The 23,115-nt window shown below is 43.8% G+C and overlaps 1 protein-coding gene across 2 annotated transcripts in view; it reads left to right on the top strand.

Annotated features, from left to right (window-relative positions):
- Nucleotides 1-877: 877 nt before the first annotated feature.
- The window catches only part of ST8SIA1 (ST8 alpha-N-acetyl-neuraminide alpha-2,8-sialyltransferase 1), a 113,985-nt gene continuing 91,747 nt past the window's right edge, over nt 878-23,115 (top strand). For both annotated transcript variants that reach the window (XM_064479094.1, XM_031443991.2), the window contains exon 1: nt 878-1,573. In XM_064479094.1, the coding sequence (XP_064335164.1) occupies nt 1,338-1,573 (236 nt within the window). In that variant the 5' untranslated portion in view covers nt 878-1,337. The remainder of the gene's footprint in view (nt 1,574-23,115) is intronic.

Below are 23,115 nucleotides of genomic sequence, written 5' to 3'. Positions count from 1 at the left end.
AAAGACCTGGAAGCACAAATGTCCCTTTAATCCAAAAGGCAGAGGCGGCGACCGCGTCTCCAAAGCATTGTCACGTCCCGAGGTCTGCTCGCCTGGGCGCAAGCTGCCTGCACATCTGGACGCAGCAGCGCCTTTCCCCGCAGGGCGGAGGCGAGGCAGAGGACCCCGGTGAGCACGCACCTCCTCGTGCGCGCGCGTGCGGGCCCGTGTGTGTCTGCGTGTGTGTGTGCGCGCGCGCGCGCACGGGGGTCGCTGGAGCCGCGGCTCCGGGACCGGGGGGGGGGTGGGGGTTGGGGGTTCAGGAAGGAACAAATCTCCGCCGGCCTCCCCGCGCCTCACTGCGGGTTAATAACCAACCAGTGAGATAGAGTCGAGGGTGACGGCGGCAGGGTGACAGCCCCGGCACGCCGGCTGCGTGTCGGAGGGTCAGCCTATCAGTCAGTCTCCGCCACACTCAGGGATTTGTATATATACACGTTGGGGAGGGGTGGTTTTTTGTTTATTTGTTTCCATCTCTCTCCAGAGGACAAGGGCGGGAGAGCGGGGCGCGCGCTCCTGCCGAGCGTCGCGGATCTGAACGGGTCGAAGGAGGCAATTTTGCGGGTGGGGGAGGGAGGGGAGACCTTGATTTCCACCAATCCCCGGGCGTCTGTCTGCGAAGTCCCGGGCGCAGCGGAAGGCTGCGGCGCGCCGCTGAATTAACTGATGAGAGCGAGTTCTTTTCTTCTCCGGGAGGGGTGGGGAGCGGGGGTCCCGGCTGGCGAGGCGGAGAAGCCCGGGGCGGGCTAGCGGTCCCGGGCCGCCGTGGAAATTTCCAAGGACTTGGCGCGGCGCGGGGAGCGCGTCTGGGGTGGGGGGGTGCCTGGCGGCGCAGCAGCGCGGGAGGCGGGGAGAGGCGGCGAAGGGCGCAGGAGCATCGCTCTGAAGGGGACGCCGCGGGCCAAATGTCTGGGGGCAACCCGAGCCTCTCCCCGGACCCAGGCCGAGGGCGACCGTGATGCTGCAGAACCGGCGGGAGCGACTCGCCGCCGCCGCTCCCCGAGCTCTCTCAGACCCCAGCGCCCGCCTTCTGCAGGGGAAGCGACCATGGCCATAGCTCGTGACTTGCTTCCCGGCCACTTCCCCTAGAAAGAAATCCTTGAAAAAGTTGCCTTGGGAAAAATCCTTGCGCTGACCTTTGGGGCCGCGGGCGCCGAAGGAGCGTGCGTGCCAGTGCGAGCAAGAAAGCGAAAGGTGTATGTGCATGGGGGGCCGGCGGTGGGGGGACCCTCCGCTGCCACTGCGCCTGGCGTTGTGCTGAGGCTCTGGCCCTCGCCCCCCGGGACCCCGGGGCTGCGATGAGCCCCTGCGGGCGGGCCCGGCGACATACATCCAGAGGGGCCATGGCCGTCCTGGCGTGGAAGTTCCCGCGGACTCGGCTGCCCGTGGGAGCCAGTGCCCTCTGCGTCGTGGTCCTCTGTTGGCTCTACATCTTCCCGGTCTACCGGCTGCCCAACGAGAAGGAGATCGTGCAGGGGGTGCTGCAACAGGGCACGGCGTGGAGGAGGAACCAGACGGCGGCCAGAGCCTTCAGGTACTCCTGCCCTCGCGGCTCCACCCCTCTCGTGTCCTTTCCTCCTGGTGCGTTGACGACAGGGTCACCGGCCCTCAGAGGCCCTTACGTCCGGTCCTCCTTGTCCTCCTCCCTTTCTTTGTCGTTCCTAACCTGGAGACATTAGTCAGGGGCCCTTTCCCAGCCCTTGACCCAGAAGATGTGCAGAAACTTGCTTTGGCCATGTAAAGTCTGTACGCGTTTCTTCCCAAGCCTGGGTTTCTTTCAACGATTTGCCGATAACCGGTGGGAATAAGAATCCAGGCTAACTTTGTCCCTTGAACTTAATGAGAATTTATCTCTTGGTCTCTGCAGACGTTTGAAGCTATAAAGAATTAGAAGCAGGTACCAGGCATCTTCCTGAGGTTTGGTGAATCATTGGTAACGTGCTTCACAAATGAGGGAGTCATGGGCAAGTCTTGGGCAGGGAGAACATGGACACCCAGCCGGGCTCTCGCTGCTTTGTGCAGTGTGCCTGCACAAAAACATAGGACACTTACTGATGCCCTACTAAGAGCCCAGTGCTGTGTAATCTTTACTGAACCTTCAACAACTTTCTGGTAACAGATATTCTGTCCCCATCTTACCAACCACAAACTGAGTCTTCAGAAGGAGGAGTTACTTCCCCAAGGTCATGTACCTTTGAAGGGTCTGTGCTGGAATTTCTGTCACATGAAGCTCGAAAGCTCCCAGTTCTTTTTCTTGGCTTGGACTGTGGATGCCTTCTGGAGGCTGGAAGATGTGCATTAGGCAGGGGCTTGAAGTCAGAAAGCAGACAACAAACTCAAACGAGGTTGGAAACCGGAACTCTGAGGACCCTCTCAGAGGTTGAGTTTCCCTGCGCTTCTGGGGATTTCAGTTTAAGTGTCTAAAAATAAGTTCTTTTGTGAAGTCAGATTGGAAGTGAGACAGGGCTGTTTCCCCTTCCTCCCCGCTGCCCTGTTCATGTTGAAGGGACAAGCGGATGCTTCTGCCACTGTCAGGTGCCCCTTTCACCTTCAGATCCCTGAGCTGACGATGCTGCAGTTAGTTCTAACTATGACTGTAGTGGTCCGGGAGTGGGGAGGGGGTATGGAGCGCTTTCCTTTGCTCTGTGCAAGATCTTTCCAAGCACTATATTGGTAGATGAGAGCCAACTTCAACATTTTTCACTCTCTTTAGTTGCAAATGTTCAGAAACATCTATAAATTAAAAAAAAAAAAAAAACAACTTTTAAACCATGTAATTTCTCTCTGCTTCTCAGGCCTGCTCCCGGAAAGAAGGTCAAATAGATAATAGCCAATCCTTGCAGGGAAAGGCAGCTGAATTCTCCTTTAAGCTGAGAGGGAAGACGTCTCTCTTTTTAGAATTCTGTCATTAAGTTTAAAAATAACCCCACTCCCCTTAAAAGTATATTAAAGCTAATTTTCTCTTGCCGTCACAGTATTGATTGTTAGACTCAAAAGACCCCAAAAGGCATATTATCCAGCAACTCTTTTCTCTAAAGACAGAAAGCATTTTCATTTCAAGTGATAGAAGGAAATGAGTTAAGAACTTCCCATTGGTTTGCAATGAAAGAGCCCCTTTTTTTTTAATATAGGAGGAGGAATAATGAAGCTCTGTTGGAGAATAAATTTCTCTTGGAGAACATAATTGAGTGGAAAATGCTTCATATTCTCAGAAGCCCAGGCGGGTTGCATGTGAGACACGTTTGCCCCTTGCTGTCTTGCCCGGGATGGTCTTCAGTGTGTTTGGCTGGCATTTTGTGAAAATCCATACGCTATACAAACTGCCTAAACACATACCCCTCGAAGTTAGTGTCTGTAAAACTGTGTAAGAGGCACCATTGCGCACGGAAAGGAGTTTGGGCTTTGGAGTAGAATCCTGAATGTTTAGGCTGACAGGGCCATGACGAGGTATGCCACCTCTTTGAGTTTTCATTTCCTTATTTATAAGCAAGTATAATGGCATCTACCTTGTGGGATTGGTATCAAGTTTAAATAAAAAACCGATGCCAGGCTGCTGGCACATTTACCCCGCCAATGGTGCTATTGTCATTGTCATAAATTATAAATTGTAAGCTGTATACGTTACAACTTAAATAAGAACATCTGGCCAGCCCATAAGAATTTAGAATGGTTCACTTGCCAGATTTGCAGGGAATCATTATTGGTCCATATTCTGAACACCGCCTCCCCGCCCACCCTTTGCCCTTAAGCTAATGAACAGCTATGAGGATTTTAAAAGATAGTCAAAGTATGGTGGTCTGTTAAGTCAGTTTTTTTTTTATTCTGCGTGTTTAATTGTTTTTTAACATCTGGTTGTTAGTATGTGATCAGTCGTGTCTTACTGGTAAATAATAGATCAGCCAGAAGTCTTTATTGTGTTAAGGAAACACCGCTTGGGGAAACAGGTATCTGTGTTTCCCAGTCTGTAACATCTGCACAAAGACAAGTATGTGTACGTAAATGTCCAAGGTGCACTTACGTGTGGGGATATATAGATACACCTTCATTCATAAACCATGGAATGGTGTATGTCAATGTATAAATATATGTATATTAATTCATACATACATACAAGGAATCGCAGTCTGTCAGTCAACCAGTCTCGAATGCACCAGATATGAGTTAGGCCCTGGGGGGGTGGCAGTGAAACAGGCTGGGCAGATTGCTTCCTCTGAGACAGCTTACCTCCTCCTAGGGGGTGACTGACAAAAACAAACGAGTAAGGAAATGCGATGGTTTATTGTTAAAATGCTGTGAGGATAAGAGAGAGTGTTTCACTGTGTTTAAAAGCATCAGAATCTCAGGTTCCATTTTGCCCAGTGTGTTTCCATGGACTTCTGTGATTTTCTTCTTCTCCAAGCTTAGACCTTGTTAAGTACTGACTTCTCAGAGGGGGGCTTTGACAAACTGCTCAGAGGAGAACAGCAAGAAAGTAACAAAGCTGCAAGGGTTTTTTGCTTAATAGGAAGTTTTGCTACCATCTGCGAGGAAGTAGAAAGATGAAGAAATGGATTCTCCCTGCTGTGGAAATGTAAGAACGTTTCTTGGTGACTCTTGTTAACTCTAGTCGAGTAGTGTGAGAAGTGCCAAACCCAAGTGGCTTTTATCTCTTCCTCCAGGTCCTTGCCCATTTCATTGGCTTCTTAGGAATAAATTTCAGCTCAGAATTTATGTGCAAGGCTTTATTCTTGGCACCTGACATAGTAAAAACAGCAACAACAAAAACCAACAAATTATTAGACTCTTGTTGTATGCATGGCGTGATGCTCAATGTTTTAAATGTCCTGTCTGATTATAATTCTCCTAAGAACCTTGTATAAATGCATACAGTATTATCCCTGTTTACCAAGATGAACATGCCCAGCAAGGTTAGCCTGCAAGTGATTGACATCACTTTTATTAATTGAAGTTAAGGACAAAAGCTGGTCACATTCAGAGATGAACTGGTCTCATTCAGATGATAAAACCACCCCTCTCTTTCTTGGTTAACCATCTCCTAATATCAAGGGATCACCACAATGTCTCTGGAAACATTTAAAATTGTCCTTTGAGGAAATCCGCCACCCCACCACGTGACAAAGGCTTGCCCACACGCACTGCCGGACACACCTCACCGGATATCATCATCACCAAACAGTCCTGGTCCCTGCCATCAAGGTCTCGCGGCCATCCCATGGGACAGGCTTCTATGTATATACCTGACAAATCAACTGGCAGTAGAGCCGTCGAAGAGAGGCAGCGGAGCCGAGTGAGAACCGAGGGATCCCGGGGCCGTCGGCACGTGGTTGGAGTCCCCTTTCTAGATGTGTGACCACCGGCAAGCCCAGCTCTCAGAACTTCACTTCCCCTGCTTCTAAAATGAGGTTTGTCATCATTTCTTAGAGGTGTATAGTGCAAATTACATGCTAGCATACAGTTAGCACCCAGGAGGAGGCCCCTGGTGGAGAATCACTGTTTTGGAGAAAACAAAACCAACCCAGTTGATAGGATTTTAAAAACCCAGAGAAACATAATACAATTGGGAGCTAAATTTAGAAACTGCAAACTGTAAATACTTTGACTTCTGCAAGAGGAGTGAACGAATTGCACTTGGATGGATGGCCGGGGCTTGGTTAGGGAAGCGTCCGGTCAGCAGATGCAGTTTGGGAAATTGACAAAAAGCAGCTGTTTCTGTTGGAAGCCAGTATGGGAACTGGCTAGGGGGGTCTCGTCAATGCCCCTCTTAGACCCTGGCAAGAAGAGCTCATGCTTTGTGTTGTGTTTCGGGGGCCTTGCTCTATTCCCCCTCTGGTCTCACCCCTTCTCAACTGGCCTCAATGGGGCCTTTGTAGGCTTTGGAATTCCCAGCCCAAATGACTGGAGCCCACTCCACAGTCTGCCTGCCTTCCTGGCATCCCTCATCCTCAGGGTGATTTGCCACAGTGCTGTGCGCCCTGCTAACCCGTGGGATGGCCAAGGAACGCTCTTTGCGGGAATGGGAGGATGTGAAAGGAACTTCGATACGGGACTGGGAGACGTCACGTGTACACGTGGAAAGGGGGCTCTCCGTGTTCTAGTACCAAACTTCCTGGAGTTTGAGAAGTTTAAATTTGAGTCTGGCGTTCTGGTTGGTTATGCAGGAGTATTTGTAGAGGAGAAAGGATAGAGGAGAGAACATTTTTTTAAAAACCTGTTTGTTAATTTGATTGTAACATCAAAACATTAGATATTTGCATACTTTTTGTCCTCAGCCTTGCAAATGGAGGTGTTTGTTTTTTGTTTTTGTTTTTGTTTTTTACAAGTTGGAAGCCTTTTTGTCTTCATTTTGGAGAGGAGCGTTTAGGAAGCTAGTTGATCAGTTGAATAATTATATAGGTTAGTGCAGAATACGGCCAGTTTGTCTTTTGACAGAGCTGTTGTGTTAGGAAGTCAGAGCTGGTGTATCAAATTAATGTGCAGATTGTCACCTGAAGAATGAGGAGACCCAGGCTGCCCCCTCGGGGCGGCAGGTGGCTCCCTCAGCATCCAGCTCTCACTTTGGGGAGGTGAAACCCTGGGGTCATATTGGCTGAAGATACAATTTCAGTGCACCCACAGGTGCAGTGAGCTCGGGGAGGGACAGACCTCCTTCCCAGGCCAGGAGCTAGTGAGCAGGCGATAGATAACAGAATAGCAAACACCTGTTACTTACATCGTAGTTGGGGTGGAGGTCACTCACTTCGTGGGCTTAACTCTAAGTGGTTATTTTAAAAGGTGCCTGGGGAAAAGCAAAGAGGGAACTTACGGCTGGCATCCTGAACTCAAGTCCTTATCAAACTGTCCAGACTCTGAATGTGAACAGGTGATCATACTGTAAAATGCCTAGCCTGCAGCTCAGAAAGACAAGTTTTTTTCTCAAAGGCTATTTTTCTCATCACAGTTGTGAATCATTTTGGAAGTGATGCCGACGATGTATCATTAATGTGGTCCCTTATGATGATTTCTAGTAAAAGACTTTCCAGCTTTTCATTCTATTTTGGCTCTGCTGGGAGCTGTGTGACCTTGGGCAAGTTGCTTAACCTCTCTGTTCCTTTGCTTTGTCATCTGAAAAATGGTATCATATGCTAACCCACTGCCAAGGTTTATGATGATAATTAAGGGAGCTAATTAGTGTGCTATCTGTAGTCATTCTCACCTGGCTTGGTGAGATGACAAGATGCTTCTTCCAGACTTTGGGGCCCCCGAGAATCAGGTTTTGATCCTGGTTCTGTCATTTATTAACTCTGTGACCTTGAAAAATTTAGCTGGCTTTTCTGAGCCTTAGCTGTGGGTGGCAGTTCTTACCTTGAGAGGATTAGGTGCTGTATAATTGCTAATTATTAAGCCATAATGAGGAGAAAAGCTGCTTTCTGGGCCACATCCTATGTCTGTTGCTTGTACTTTCAGGAATGGAATATATGACAATGAAATGTGACCTTTTTACAGCCTTCTTCTTCAAGTGTTAGTACTAAGGATGCATAAAATGGCCAGCAGAATTCTAAGGATGAGAGCAGACCCCAGTCATAAATCACTTATTCATTCATTCATTCATTTACCTACATTTAGTAAATGCTTGTTGTGTGCCCGTGAGGTGCTGGGATACAGTGATGAAAGTTAGATATGGTTCATGATTTTATAAAATTTACAGCCTGGACTAGTGTCGTTAGATCACTAGGAAATTGAGGTCATATGTTTCAAGGATGCTAGTTTGTCTGTTTTAGATAATTCTGCTGAGTTTTGAAGCTATTGATTTTCTCCCTTTCTGTTGGACCGTCTCCTAGCTATGGCATTGCCTGAGACGGAAGCAGCCAAGACCACAAGAGCTGTGTCACTCCTTTAATTAGGTGCCAGGAGGAAGCTGAGATGAATTCAGAGCTCCACGTTCTCCATTATTCAGGGCATGAGTACCAGAGTACACGACCAGAGATTTACAAGTGAGTGTAATGAGAAAGGGCTTTTTTTGAACAAAGCGCTTGTTTCAGTTATTCATAAAACAAATATATGTATGGTTTTATGCCCCTCATGCTTATTTTAAAAATTTATAATGTTTATTGTTCATCTGATTTTAGAAGTAATAGATACCTTCCATAGGAAAATTTAAAATGTAGAAAAAAGGAGAAAAAAAATCACTCATAATTCCGTGCCTCAGAAGTACTTATTGTAACACAGTTTCTTTTTTGTATATTTGCGTGCACATATATATTACTAAATTGTATATATTTTGTATATTTAGTTTTATATCCTCTTTTAATCACCCAATATTATATCTTTAACATTTTTCTCATCTAATTAATTTTTAACTTACAAGCTTGTGATAAAATAGCTTTGTGATTTTCGCTTTGGAAAAAAGTTACTTACCATGAGGTTTTAAAAAAAAAATGTCCCCACATTAAAGTAAATTACTTTCTTCCAAAGGATCCTTAAAAAGGATATTGAAATTTGCATGTTAGATTTTTTTCTTTAATTTCTTCATATATATTTGGGAAATACTGAACATAGGAAATCAATAAGCCTCTTCAAAGAGTTCTTTCTCAATGTTGGATTTAATGATAAGAGCAAAACTATTTTCATTTGTAAAAGTGACTCACATTTAATCACTCAGAGACAATTATTCAGTGCTCCTGTGTGTATATGTGATGAATCTGATAGTACATTCTGAATATTTTTGTAGTAATAATATATGTAGATCCACATCTTCCCTTTTTAATGGCTGTAAGATTTCCCCTTGTTAGGGTAGTTAATAATTTATTTAAGGAATCCACAGTTATTGGATATTCATGTTGCAGTTTCTCACCTTCATAAATAATGCTTTTATGAACATTTTTGTATATACATCTTAAACATTTATCTGTTGTTTTTCTCAGTATAAATTTCTAAAAGTAATTTCTTAACAGTTTTTTCTCCTACCATCAGTTCTTAGAATAGAATCTTTTTTTTTTTCGGGTGGGGAGGGGGAGTAACTGGGTTTATTTATTTATTTTAATGGAGGCACTGGGAATTGAACCCAGGACCTCATGCCTGCTAAGCACACACTACCGCTGAGCTGTACCCTTCCCCTTTTGCCGTCAGTTCTTATAACTGGTTTCTTCCATTGTTCATAAAAAATCTTTGACTTTGACTAAGGGCAGATTTGAGGTTTTCTCCACTTCAGTGTAGATAGTGATTGCATAAACAGCAGACATACAATGATTGTTAACATTGAATGATGAAATTCCCACTAGGGAATTTTCAAGAGGCCAAAGGAACTAAGAAAGATTCCCACACAACTGGATATGTCCAGTGGCAGTCTCCCCTCACTGAACATTGCAGAGACCTGGCTGTGGGGATTTATTTAGTGAAGTGGACTGTGTGCCTTTATCTGTCCTGGTGTTTATCCTCCCCTTTAGCATGGTCCTTCATCTACCTTTAAAAAGCAGTGCCTTGTTTTTAAATAAATTCATTTGTATTATTTTTTTAGATTCCTCATATGAGTGATATCATGCAATATTGATCTTTCTCTGTCTGACTTCCTTCACTTAGTATGATAATCTCTAGGTCCATCCATGTTGCTGCAAATGGCAATATTTCATTCTTTTTAATGGCTGAGTAATATTCCATTGTGTATATATACCACATCTTTATCCAGTCATCTGTTGATGGACACTTAGGTTGCTTCCATATCTTGGCTATTGTAAATAGTCCTGCTATGAGTATTGAAGTGCATATATCTTTTCAAATTAAAGTTTTCATCTTTTTCAGCAGACTCACAGACAAACAAACTTATGGTTATTAAAGGGGAAGAGGGGGATAAATTAGAAGAGATTAAAAGATAAACACTACTGTACATAAAATAAACAACAAGGACAATAATTATTCTATAGCACAGGGAACTATATTCAGTATCTTATAACCTATAATGAAAAAGAATCTGAAAAAGAATAGATCTATATGTGTATAACTGAATCACTTTGCTGTACACCTGAAACTAAAACAATATTGTAAATCAACTATACTTCAGTTTTAAAAAAAGCAGTGCCTTTATGGGACCATTTGCATCATTCTCCCAGAACTTAAGCAATTAAATAAAACTAAAAGGGAAAATGAACTTCGGCTTCACTCTGAGGTAGAGATTTCAAGGAAGAAGACAATTGTCTTAAAACAATTGCATTTTCTGACTCTGTTAAGAGTCATTTTCCTGTTTATTGAAATTAAATCTCTTGAGCTTGAATCTGGAGCAGATCACATCTACCTGAGGGGAGGGTGAAGGTGCAGGAAAAAGACACAAAAATCCTATGATGGTGTTTTGTTGGGTCGGGTTTTGGGAGGCTGAGTGTTGGTGATTGTCTTGACATTGGCTTATGTCCTCTCTACCTCTGTCCTTCTCCCCTTGGACCTGTTTGAAGCATCTTCCACACACTGTTGCTTTGGGGCTTCAGGGTCAAAGATTTACTCATGTTTATACTGGTCTGTTTTAGATCACTCATTGCAGCCTTACTAAGTGTCTAACAACTATTTGCTGTCTGAATGGAGACTTTAAATTGTCTGAAAGTCCTGGCCACAGCTTTCTGAATACCTTTTGGGGGTAGTTTTGTTTGTGGCCTAGTATTAAGTTTCCATGCCATAAATATTCACTCCCAATGCTTTCATTCCTCCTCCATTCATTCCTTTGTTCAGCAAACGTCCCTTCAGCGCCTTCTCTGTGCCAGGCGCTGTTGCTAGGCCCTGAGAATAAAGCGCTTAGCCAGGAGGATGCGGGCCTTCCCGCGGAGAACACAGCGCACAGTATTTATAGGGGCAGCTGTGTTCTCCAGAAAGCCTCCCAGCTCCTTTTTATGGAGGAAAACCAAGCCCAGGTTGACCTTCCCTTTCAGAATGGAGCTGTGCATGTCTGTGTTCGGTGGGGGCCAGAGAGGGCCCAATTCCCGCCTCTGGTCCCTTGAGGTTTTGGCCTGCGGGGTTGGTGGGGGGCGGGGGGACTGTGAGACCAGAGGCCTCCACGCAGTTCAGTGGTATGATCTCTCTCCACTCTGGATAACCTCTGCAACATGGGAGATGGTAGAGAGGAAAAGCCCCTGAAAACATTGCTGAAAGATACATGAGTCCGGGCGGTAAAGCAAAAGTCAGTCAGCGGTGGCATAAAAGAGATGGAGAGGCTGGTGGCTCGGATGGGGCTCGCTGACCTTGTGAGCAACTGATCTGCCCTCAGGCAGCCACCTCCCCACCCGACCCCCTCTCCCTCTCTTATCCTCCCTACCCCTCCCCCCTTCCCCACCCCTTTCCCCCGCCTCTCCCTCACCCCCCAGCCCCCGCATAGTGAGAGGAGCACAACAGGAAGGGGAGGGGCGGGACATTGTGGCGTCTCCATGTGGGGTCAAAACAAAGTCATTTTATTTTTGCCTGGAACGGGCTCCAGTATGCCTGGTCAAGTCTTCCTCCTGGCCCTCACCCCCTACTCCCCTTCTCTGACTCTAATGGGTCTCTGACCAGCTTGGCCAGATTTGATCAGTTTGCAGCACCTTGATCATTGAGATAGTCTTAGTCTGGTATTGAGCTCAGTTTTGTTGATGTTGGAGCACAGTGAAAGTTCTTGTGTCTGCCTGCCGTCTGTGCTTGCTTTGACCCCACGCGAACCTCCAGCCCCGGGGGTGGGAGTGTGAAGGGCGCCCTCTGACACTGCGCCGCCTGGTCCTGGGAGCTGCTCCCCCCACTGCTGCTCTGGGAGGACCAGGCTATTCCCTGTCTTTCTGTTGGAGGCCGAGCCTTGACAGGCTGCCCACGTCTTTTAAGGGCACATCGTCCTGGCTTCTTTGCCTGGTGGGCAGCCCTTTTAGGTGGGAGTAAAGATGCCATCCTTGCCCCACCGAAGGGACCCATCCGCCTCAGCCTCCCCGTGTCTTCCCATGTCTGTTTCTCCTTTCTAGACAGCGCAGGGTCCCTTCAGCAAAGCATCCAAGAATGAAATGACTGTTTCTCTTTAATGCAGACCCTTAGGGCCTTAATAAGTGGTTCTTTTGGAATTTCCCCCATCCCCTCTTCTTGCCTAGTTGGCAGGGAGGAAAGGCACTGTCTGCCCTCTCCACGGGGCGGAGGATCAACAGCATCCCGGAAAAAAACAGGACCCTCCAGAGACTGCTCGTGCCTCCCAGACCCTCTGGCTGCGTGGCGGCAGGACTGCACCTCTGCTCAGGTGCAGCTTAGAAGTCTTGTAGAGAGGTGACTGGCTCTGACTCCTGGCAGCTTTCTGAACTTAAAGCATGTTAACCACTTAGCACATGTTGGTCTCAGTTTGGGGCACTGACCAGAATTCCCAGGGAGAAGGGAAAAACCCTCATATTTTGTTGTACTTGTCCCCTAGATGGGTTTTTGCACCCTAAAATTCAGTCACTGTGCACTGCTTCTTAAAGGATCCCAGGTGGGTCCCAGGAATAGCAAATAAGATGCTCAACTGAATACTTTCATCTTAAGCAGATGATCAAGGTGTCTCATCCCCTAAGGCAGCCATCCTCCCCATCCCCCATTTAGGAGATTTACCACAAAAATCTTCAAATGTTGCTCCATCATTTAGCGTCTCTCTTCCCCTACTGATTCATTCTCATTTCCTTTTCTTCTCACTTGGGAAGCCTGGGGGGCAGACCAACAAGTGATAGGCTTAAGTTGACCCTAAAGGGAGGATGTCCCTCTGGCCAGGAACCCCCCAGGCTTGACTCTCTTGGGTGCTCCCTTTTCTTCAGGGAAGGGAAGAATGCCCACTCCTCAACATGTTTCTCTGGCTCCTAGTTTTTTCTTTTTTTGACCTTGATTGGGGGATGGGGGGGTGAGAGTGGAGAGGGCATTGATTGCTAATGAACCATCACTTAAGTCCTCCTGAAAGGCCAACCCCATATCATTCAGTGCGACTCTCAACTGTGAGGTACTTAGCAGTCGTATCTCCAGTTTGGACTTAAACCACAGTTCTAGCATAAAAATCCCACTGAACATCCTGTTACAAAAGGGAAAAACTTGTAAAGCAGCCAGGGGATTGGTCTAATTTATCAGATTTCATGATTTATAACTTTTTCAGTTCTTTTTTAAATTGAGGTCTAATTGATTTACAGTGTTGTGTTAGTTTCAGGCATACAACGAAGTGATTCAGTTATGCATACATACATATCTATTCTTTTTCAGATTCTTTTCCACTATAGACTATTACAAGATACTGAATATAGTTTCCCTGTGCTATATAGTAGGTCCTTGTTTTTTTTAAAATTAGATAGTTACACATTCTTTATTTTAAGAGTCTAAACTTCCTGCTAGTACTGGTTTCTAATCCTCCCTAATTTTCCTTTTTTTCTCCTTACAGTGGGTCCTTGTTCATTGTCTATCTTATATGAAGTAGTGTGTAAGACTTACGACTTTTAAGCAGTCTGAAAGATTCTCTTTGGATTTTTAAAATAGAAATGCAATATGGAAAATTAAGTTTACATTTAATTAGCATTTCTTGAGCACCAGTTACGTGAAAGCACTATGCTAGGTCCTCTCACACGCAATATATCCTAACCCTCGATTTTAAAATCAGCTCAATTTTTTGAACAATGATGATATTTTTAGTGATAGAGTTGTTATTTATTTCGTGTCTGCCATATGCCAGGCCCTGTTTTAAGCAGTGTTATCATTTAATTTTCACAAATGCTCTGTGAAGGAGATATTCTTATCCTTTTTTGACAAAGAAACAGGCTGTGAGTAATTATTTGCCTAAGGCTGTTTAGATTGTAGGTGGTGCTGAGAGCTAGCATTTAATGAACGCTTACTATGTGTCAGCTCCTCTTTTAAATACCTCATGTACGTTACCATCATCACAGGAGCCCTGTAAGATAGTCCTTCCCCACCTCGCACCCAGACAACACAAATTTATTATTTTACATCTTTGTAGAAGTCCGACATGGGCCTCTTGTCAGTGCGCTAAAGTCAAAGTGTCAGCAGGCTGCAGTCTTCTCTGGACGTTCTAGAGGAGGATCCATTGTCTTCCTCATCTGGGTTGTTGGCAGCATTCACTTCCTTGGGGATGAAGGACCAAGGTCTTCTCGCTGGCTGCCGACTGAAGGCTGTCCTCGGTTTCTAGAAGCCACCCTGGCTCCTTGGTTCAGGGTTCCTTTCTTCCTTCTGAGCAGCTCCCAAGGGTGAGTCAGGTCCCCCACCCCACCCCTCCTGCCTTTTGGAAGACTTTATTTTTTTTAGAGCAGTTTTAGGTTCACAGCAAAAGTGAGGGGAGATTATCAATCTCCCTGACCAGAGTGGTGCATTTGTTGCCGTGGATGAACCCACATTGACATTATAATCACCCCAAGTCCGCAGTGTACCTCAGGGTCCACTCTTGGTGGTGTATATCCTATGGGTTTGAATAAATGTGTAATGACATGTCTCCATCACTAGAGTACCATACAGTGGATTTTCACTGCCCTCAAAATCCTCTGCCTATTCATCCCTGCCCTCTCCCGCAGCCCTTGGCAACCACTGATCTTTTACTGACTCCACAGTTTTGCCTTTTCCAGAATGTACTAAGAGTTGGAATCATGCACTATATGTAGCCTTTTCAGATTGGCTTCTTTCCCTTAGTAAAATGCATTGACGCTTCTTCCATGTCTTGTCACAGCTTGATAGTACACTTTTTTTTTTCTTAGTACTGAGTAGTATTCTGTTGTATGAATCTACCAGTTTATTTATCCATTCACCTCCTGAAGGACGTGGTGGTTACTTCCAAGATTTGACAGCTATGAGTAAAGCTGCTGTAAACATGTGTGTGCTGGTTTTTTTGTGGATATAAGTTTTTAAATTTTGGGGGGTAAATACCAAGGAGTTTGATTGCTGGATTGTGTGGTAAGAATGTGTTTAGTTTTGTAAGAAGCTGCCAAATGGGCTTCCAAAGTGGCCGCAGCATTTTGCATTCCCACCAGCAATGAATGAGAGTTCCTGTTGCTCCACAGCCTCGTCAGCACTTGGTGTTGTCAGTGTTCCAGATTTGGGCTATCTCGTTGTGGTTTTAATGTGCGTTTCTCCAGTGACATCTGATACGGAGCATCTTTTCATATGCTTATTTGCCATCTGGTGGTGTATCTGTTAAGGTCTTCGGCCCATTTTTTTTTTTTTACATCGGATCTAATTGACATACAGCGTTATATTAGTTTCAGGTGTACAAAATAGTGATTCAATATTTGTACACATCATGAAATGATCACCACAGTAAGCCTGCTCAGCACCCACCACCATCCATAGCCACGAAGTTTTTTTTTCTTCTGATGAGAACTTTTAAGCTCTACTCTCTTAGCAATTTTGAAATATACAATATAGTATTATTAACTGAAGTCACCATGCCATATATTACATCCTCAAGACTTATTTACTTGAAAAACTCCAAGTTTGGACCTTTTGACCACCTTTACCCATTTGACCTACCTCCATCCCCATCCTTTGGCAAATACTAATCTGTTCGTAGTATCTATGAGTTTGCTTTTGTTTTTCGTTTTTGTTTTCCATTTAAAATTGTTTTTTTCTTCTTCTTATTGAACTTTAAGAGTTCTTGGGATATTTTAGATAACACTCCTTTATCAACTGTGTCTTTTCAGATGTTTCTCCCCAGTCTGTGGCTTACCTTCTCATTCTCTTGACATTGTCTTTTATGGAGCAGAAGTTTTTCATTTTAATGGAGTCCAGTCAATTTGCTAATAATTTTCAATTATTTCTTTCATGGATTGTGCCTTTGGTGTTACATCTAAAATGTCATTGCCATATCCAAGGTCATCTAGGTTTTCTCCCATGTTATCTTCTAGGAGTTTTACAGTTTTTTGCATTTTGCATTTAGGTCTGAGATCCATTTTGAATTTTTGTTTTGTAGAGGGTGTAAGGTTTGTGCCTACATGAACTTTTTTTGCATATGGATATCCAGTTGTCTCAGCACTGTTTGTTGAAAAAGCTAAGATAGTCCTGTTTTATTGATGGAAAAACTGAACCAAAGAGAGCTTAATGACCTTGCTTGGGCTTATGCAGTTAATAAGTGGTCTGTCTGGCTCTAGGGCTCATGGGATCTAGGGTTCTAGGGCTCCTTATGATGCTAGCCTGCCTCCTTTTCTGTAGGACCAGCATTGACATTGAGGGCTTCAAATTAAAGCCTGCTACTTCCTTATATCGCAGTGTTTTAACACAAAGAAAGGACTCTCAAATGGTAAAATTTTGGTCTGTGAAGGTGAATTAACATTTGCTGTATATTTCACTATTGTTAGTATCGAAGGCTGTTTTTATCACCTTGTCCTTAAGGAGCCTCCAAATCAAGCAAAGATCTTGGGTTCAAGTTAGTGGGAAGGTGTCACTCTGCCTAATGTTTCTAATTCATCCCAGTAGCTTGGTTTTAAGGTTGTTTTTTTTTCTTTCTTACCTAACTGTCGTAGCCCACTTTCTTAATTCTCATTTATCTCTGTGAGATGGATGCCAGGAAATAATACCAACATGCCATGGCCAGGGGACTAAAATCTATGAATCAGTGAGAAATAGGAGAGGAACAGCCAAACACGTGAAGACCTTTTCTGTGTTGCCGGAAAAGGAAAGTTACACTCTCTGTTCTCCCCACTCCTGGGATCCCCAGAGGCTTTTAAAACTTTCGGAGTCAGTCACTGTCACTTCCGAGATGGAAGCTATATGATACTATTTTGAGTTATTCCAAAAGATAAGATAGAGATCTAATGTGTAATGTCTGGTTTTTGAAAATTCTTTATTAAGATCGTGCATTTTTATTGTGAAAGCTAAAACTTACAAGTGGGTGTTAAGCAAATATAGACGTCTTCTTCGTCTCATTCCCTAGAGGATAAACAGTGTTAATATTTTGATGTGTAGCCTTTGAGATGTTTTTCTATTCAGAGTATATAATTTAGGATCCAAACTGGGATACTTGAGGTAAAATACAGTCATTATTCCGAGACAACAGCAATAGAACAAGACTGTTTCAAACAAACTGGGATATATAATCCCCTACTGTATATGAGTGTTTGTGTCTCTGTGTATAAAAACATCTGGATATCTGTATTACATAGTGACACCTTCTAAGATGGCTCCCAGTGCCTCCCACCTCTTGGCATTCACGTATCATACCCCCTCCTTAGTGACTCACTTCTAGAACAGGATAGATTACTGCAGAAGTGCTGGTATGTCACTCCTGAGATTAGGCTGTAAAGACCGGGGCTTCCATTTTGGGTGTTCTCTTTCTCTCTCCATTGGGTCCACTTGCTCCGGGAGAAGCCAGCTGCCATGTTGTGAGGGCCCGCAGGCGGTTTATGAAACTGAGGTAACTGGTAAGGAACTGAGACAGCTGGTCAACAGCCAGTGAGGAACCAAGGCCACCATCCACCACAGAAGTGAGCTATGAAGTGGACTCTCTGGCTTTTGAGGACGGCAGCTGAAACTTGACTGCAGCTTCATGAGAGACCCTCTCATCCAGCTCAGACACTCCTGCCCCTCAGAAACTGTGTGAGAAAATACGTCTGTGTTGTTTAAAGCTGCTGAATTTTGAAAGAATTTGTTATATGGTAATAAATAACTAACATATTTATTAAATAACAAATCACATGAAAATTATTTTTACAGCCTCCGTATTTTCCCGCCTACACCATTTCTCTCAGTAGGTACCCCATTTAGTATGGGTAGCACAAAGCAGTCCTATCCTGTTAATCAAAAAAGATGGAGAGATTATAACTTTCCATTTTAGAATTGACCATGGTGGGGTTTTTTCCCTTTTTTTTTTTTTTTTAAACCAGAAATGGCTTAAGAAACATCCTGGAAATAGATGTTTCTGCTTCTGCAATTATCCCCACAGGATAGCTTCTTAAACGGAAAATTTCAAGTTCATGAAGCAACGCACTGAATTAGATAGATTGATATTTACCAATTATCTTCCAATTGAATTTGTCTGTTTTGTGACCAAGAGGAGCCTTCTGGCCTGTCCACAATGGAGTATTATTAACTTTAAAACATTTTGCTAATACATAGATAAAACATTAAGATTTTAATGACTAGTGGGACTGAGCTTCATGTGGCTTTTTCATTATTGACCCTGAGGATTTCCTCTCCTGTGTAGGGTACTTCGTATATGTTGCCTACTTTCTTCTTGAGGTGGTCATTTTTTCTTTTTTGATACCCCGTGCCCTTTTGTTGTTAAAGAAATGTAGTTCTTTGTCATATCTGTGGCAAATATTTTTCCAGGTTTGTCTTTTGACTTTGCTTATGTTTATGTTTAAAAAACTTTTTTTTTTTTCTGTAAAGAGGTAAAAAATAATCAGGAAACCACCTTCATCAGTTTCTTCTTTTATGGTTTTTGAACCTTTGTGCCATGATGTCTGCAGCCCAAGATATTTTCATCTGGTATTTTTATGATTTAACTTTTTCATTTAAATTTTAGACCTGCCTGTGACTTACTCCAGTATCATGAGATAGAAATCCAGTATTTTCCCCATAGATTCTAGCAGGAATACTTAAAACAAAAAACTTACCTCCTGCTACTGATTTGAAATGTCAATTTTATCCATGCTGGACAGTCCTGCATGTGTGGGTCTGTTTCAGAAGTTCCACTTTCCTTGCATAGCCTTATCTTACTAGTTCTGTTTTACAGTCATAGTGTTTCAATTACTGTAGCTTTACAGTAAACTTTAATATCTCATAGGGCTAGTCACTGCTTCCTTGTCAGCGTTTCCTTTGCAGTTCTTTCCTCTTCTTCTCTTAGGTACAGTTGAGATTGCTTTTCAAGTTCAAGTGATTCTCACTGGTATGTTCATTTGAATTACATTAACTGATATCAGTTGAAAATTTCTATCCAAGAATGAGATCTGTTTACTTCCATGTACAATCCTTATTTTATTCCCCAAAACAGAGTATTTCATTTTTTTTCTTTCAGATTCTATACTTTGAGATGCTCCCAGTTGCTTTATGTAATGAGGCTTCTTTTTTTTTTTCCTACCCAGTAGTATCTTGCTTTCATAATTATTTCTGTGATTATTATTTATGGATAGGAAAGTTACTCATTTTATTTAGAACAATCCACCTTATTTAAGTTTCTTAGTTTTTTTTTTTTCAGCTTATCCTCTTGGGTTTTCCACCTATGCACTTGTATATTTATATATCTTATAATTAATGATCACTTGTTCCCTTTCCAAATGTCTCCTTGTGATTGGTGTTCTTTAATGGGCCTGCTTTTAGTGTTTCTTTAATGAATTCAACGCTGGATTTCTTTCTCCTTCCTCTTCTCTCTCTCTGTCCAGTTGCGTCTGACCCCACGTAAGTTTCGAGCGCTGTGACCTTGGACAGGTTACTGACGTAGGAAGAGAGTGGAGCTCAGAGAGGTAGTGAGTGGCTGAGGTGCAGGATGCAGACCAGGAACGTCTGACTCCAGGGCTCATGCTCTAAGCCCTGTCTCTGCGTAGGGCTTAGAAATGAGTTTAGAAGCTTGCTTGCTCCCCGTCTCTCGTCTTCCATTTTCTTTTTTCTTTTCTTTCTCCCTCCCTCCCTTCTTTGTTTCTTTTCTTTCCTCCTCTCTTCTTCCCTCCCTTCTCTTTTTCTTTCTCTCTTTCTCCTTCTCTGCTCCCTCCTTTCTCCCCTCTTCTTCCTCTTCTTTTTCCTCTCCTTCTCCTTTTTCTTCTTCTGCCCCACCCCCTCCCTCTCCTCCTTCCTCTCTCTCTTCCCCCTCCCCCACCCCTCCCTCCCTCCCTTCCTCTCTCCCTCCCTCCCTTCCTCTCTCATGCTTATTGTTTATAGATCCTCTAAATCTAGTCACCCAGTGTCACCCCTGGTTGCATCCTGTTTAAAGAGCTGTGGTGGAGATCTGTGACTGATGGGATCCGCATCCAGATAAACCATGATGGTGACTGGAAATAAGATAAGATGGACCTCTCTCTGACTTCCAGGAACAACGGGTTTCATCATACAGCATCACCTCTCTGTGACGCTAAATATTTTTTGCTGAGGGGTGGCTTCCTGAGTTACTCCGTTTGCCCTAACCATTTTCATCTTTTCTAGATTGTTCGGAGTCCTTATCTCTTCACAACTTTGAGGACTTTTGCTGCACATTCTCCTCTTAGCTTTCACTGCCACAAGGTCCTCAGTTTGAGAGGAAACACAGCTCACTGTGAGAGGCTTAAATGAATCTGGTTTCTGGAAATGTCATTATTTTAGGAGGGAGCGCAGGAGGGAGGGCAGGAAAATAGTTCAGATTTTTGTGGGGAAATGGAAAGCAAGAGGCAACACAGAAGTTCTGTTCAGAGGAGAGGAAATTGGTGATAGGTTTTAAAAATTGGTGTGTGTTAATTTTGCTATGTTTTCTCTGCATGTATCTTACACCCCAGAGAGAGGTTTGCTGCTGTTGTTTGTCGTTGTTGTTGTTGTTGTAGGTGAAGCTCAGGTCTGTCATGCGTGGTTGGAATAGGGATGGATAAGGAGTAGGAAAAATGACAAAAATAGAAACTTCTTACTTGCAAGTGATAGAATTTCAACTCTGCTTAGTACATCTTCTTTCATTCAACACATCGTCGTTAAACTCCTGCTATGATGATAGCTTTGGAAGGGGGGGAATTCAGGGAAAGGGTAAGGCATTGCCTCAGACACCCTGGTGCTTCTAGGTGATGGGTCAGACAACTAAGCGATGGTAGAGAAGAGTGCTGAGCTTCTTCCTAATGGATGAGTAGGTAGCATCTGAGTTGGTAGAGAAACAGTAATGGCACATTCCGAGGCTGAGAAATGGTGTTTGGTTGTAAGCTCGTGCTGGATGATTGGTTTTAGCAGAACTGTGTGAGTGAAGGGACTCAGTAGAAAACCCTCCAGGTTAAAAAATGATTTAGGAAGGTTAATGGAAGAGAAGGAAGATACAGGATAAATTAGGTTTGAGCCTCAAAACTGGACTGACAGGCACATTTGACATCGTCTGCATGCTCTTGTCTTGAGTCATGGAATCAGGGCTGGAGTCGAGTTCTTCTGCCAGGTTGAGCCAGTTATCATTTCATTTTTCTTCTTTAAACCTTTGTCCCATCGTTAGGTGGGATTCTCGATGCTTTCCCATAGCTCTTTCATCGGTTATGTGTTGACTTGTCCTCAAGTGACCCTCTGGTAGTTGTGCCAGTGAGTGAAAAGTCAAAGTTGTCACCATGTATGGTGTGAACAGAGGCGGGGTTAGACACGCCTGTTAGGAGACACCTTGCTGGCTTCCCTTTCTCTCTCTGATACTGTGGGGTAACTGTGTTTGAGAGCTCTCTGAAGACGAAAGATCTACAATGAATCCTGGTACCAGTGAGTGTGGAGGGGGGATGTGGAGGGAGTAAGGCTAGACCAGTTCCCTGAGTCACTTGGTCGGTTCCTCGTTCCGCCCACGTGCAGTGGCTGTGCACCAGGTGGGACTGAGTTCCTAGGGGTCTGGATGGAAGGCAGAGGCAGACTCCCTGACATTCCCTTTCTTTATCCCTCTTCAAATAGACCAACTCAATGCTTTAAGGTTCGCAGAGGGCTTATTCCAGACGCACCCTTTGTGCTGCAGTGCACCCAAACATAGACAAACACACACACACACACGGAGCAAATACAACCAAAATAATTTTTCAGTAGGCAAATGTTTAAAACAATGAAACATCTCTAAATTTGCATTATGATCAAATACCAAGGCATAAATAGAGCATATCTGCTGGGGGCTGGGTATCTGACCACTAGTTGGTCAGCCCAGATGGCCTAGGACACCTTCCCACTGGCAACACATGCCCTTGGCTTCATGGACATTCCGAGCATGTTCCAGGTATAAAAGCACCTGTGTGAGAAGGTTAAAGTGCTTACTATAAAAATTGGGAAATGGAGCTTATGCCTAAATTCATCAATTTTGGTACACTGCAGTGTACATTCCAATGATTCTGTTTTGTGGCTGATGGTCGGGGGAAATCTGGCTTAGCTGACCAGATGTCCAGAGTCACTGGAATTGGGTGACATTTTGGGACATGTGGTTACCCAAGGCCTTTGGCACAGGCTGGAATTCTCTTTCTTCTCATTTTCTGCTCCCTTGGATATTAGCCCATTTTCTATTCCGGATGGTTTCTCTGTGGAAATAACTCCTCCAACATTTGTTCTGTGTTTTTTCTGTTTTCTTTGTTGGCAAAACTCAAGTACGTTTATTGGGTGGCTTTAGTGCACGATGTCTTCTTGCCCCCCCCCCATATCACCTAGTTTTACTTTATGTTGAAAAAATGAACTCAAATAGTAATAATAATAATGGCTAACTTCGAGCAAGGTCACGGATTCAATGCAAAAGAATTTCCGTGATTGGTCTTATTTCAGTTTCTCTACTAACCTGTGAGGTAGGTACCGTTTTACTCCTATTTCCAATTGAGAAAATGGAGGCTTAGAGAGTTTACAGAACACACCCAAGGTCTCATATGTATTAAGGGTTAGGACTAGAATTCAAATTCAGATTAGCTTGCTTCCAGAGCTTACTAACCATGCGCTAATACTGTACCAACACATTTATGAGTGGTTCCTGTTTGATCTGTAACTAATAAAGACATGTCACAAATGAAAGTTATTCAAAAATTATAGTATAAAATACTGTCAACATTCTCACCTCTACCTGCTAAAGAGTTAGTCTCATAACGCACAAGAAACTAAAGATGTTGGGTAAATTAATCAAAAGTTCTGTCTAAAACTTATGGGGGACGTCACCTTTGAAAAGAATATGGGATGCTTGTTTTGGCAAAGATTTTTGAATTTGCTCATGATGATTACTTCCGTGTTTTTTAGGAATTCAAGTATATCAAACTATTCTTTTAAAAAATTTGTTGTTGTCTTTTCCATTTCTGGGATGCCCTTCCTTGGTTGGCACACTGTATGCAAACATAGTCCGCCTTTTGGTTAATCCAGCAATGACAGAAGTAATTTCTGTTTACAAACAAGAGCAGTAGCAGTTGACAATCACAGCCAATTCCCCACAACACTGATGATGCCCTGATACAACACGTCTTTTCTAACAGTTGTGGGAATTTCAAAACTGCATGTGTCAGGCACAAAGGAAGCATTGTTCTC

The sequence above is a fragment of the Camelus dromedarius genome, chromosome 25 (genome assembly GCF_036321535.1).
Source record: "Camelus dromedarius isolate mCamDro1 chromosome 25, mCamDro1.pat, whole genome shotgun sequence".
Lineage (NCBI taxonomy): Eukaryota > Metazoa > Chordata > Mammalia > Artiodactyla > Camelidae > Camelus > Camelus dromedarius.
The sequence above is the reverse complement of the archived record's forward strand: the minus strand, read 5'-3'. Positions and strand labels throughout refer to the sequence as shown.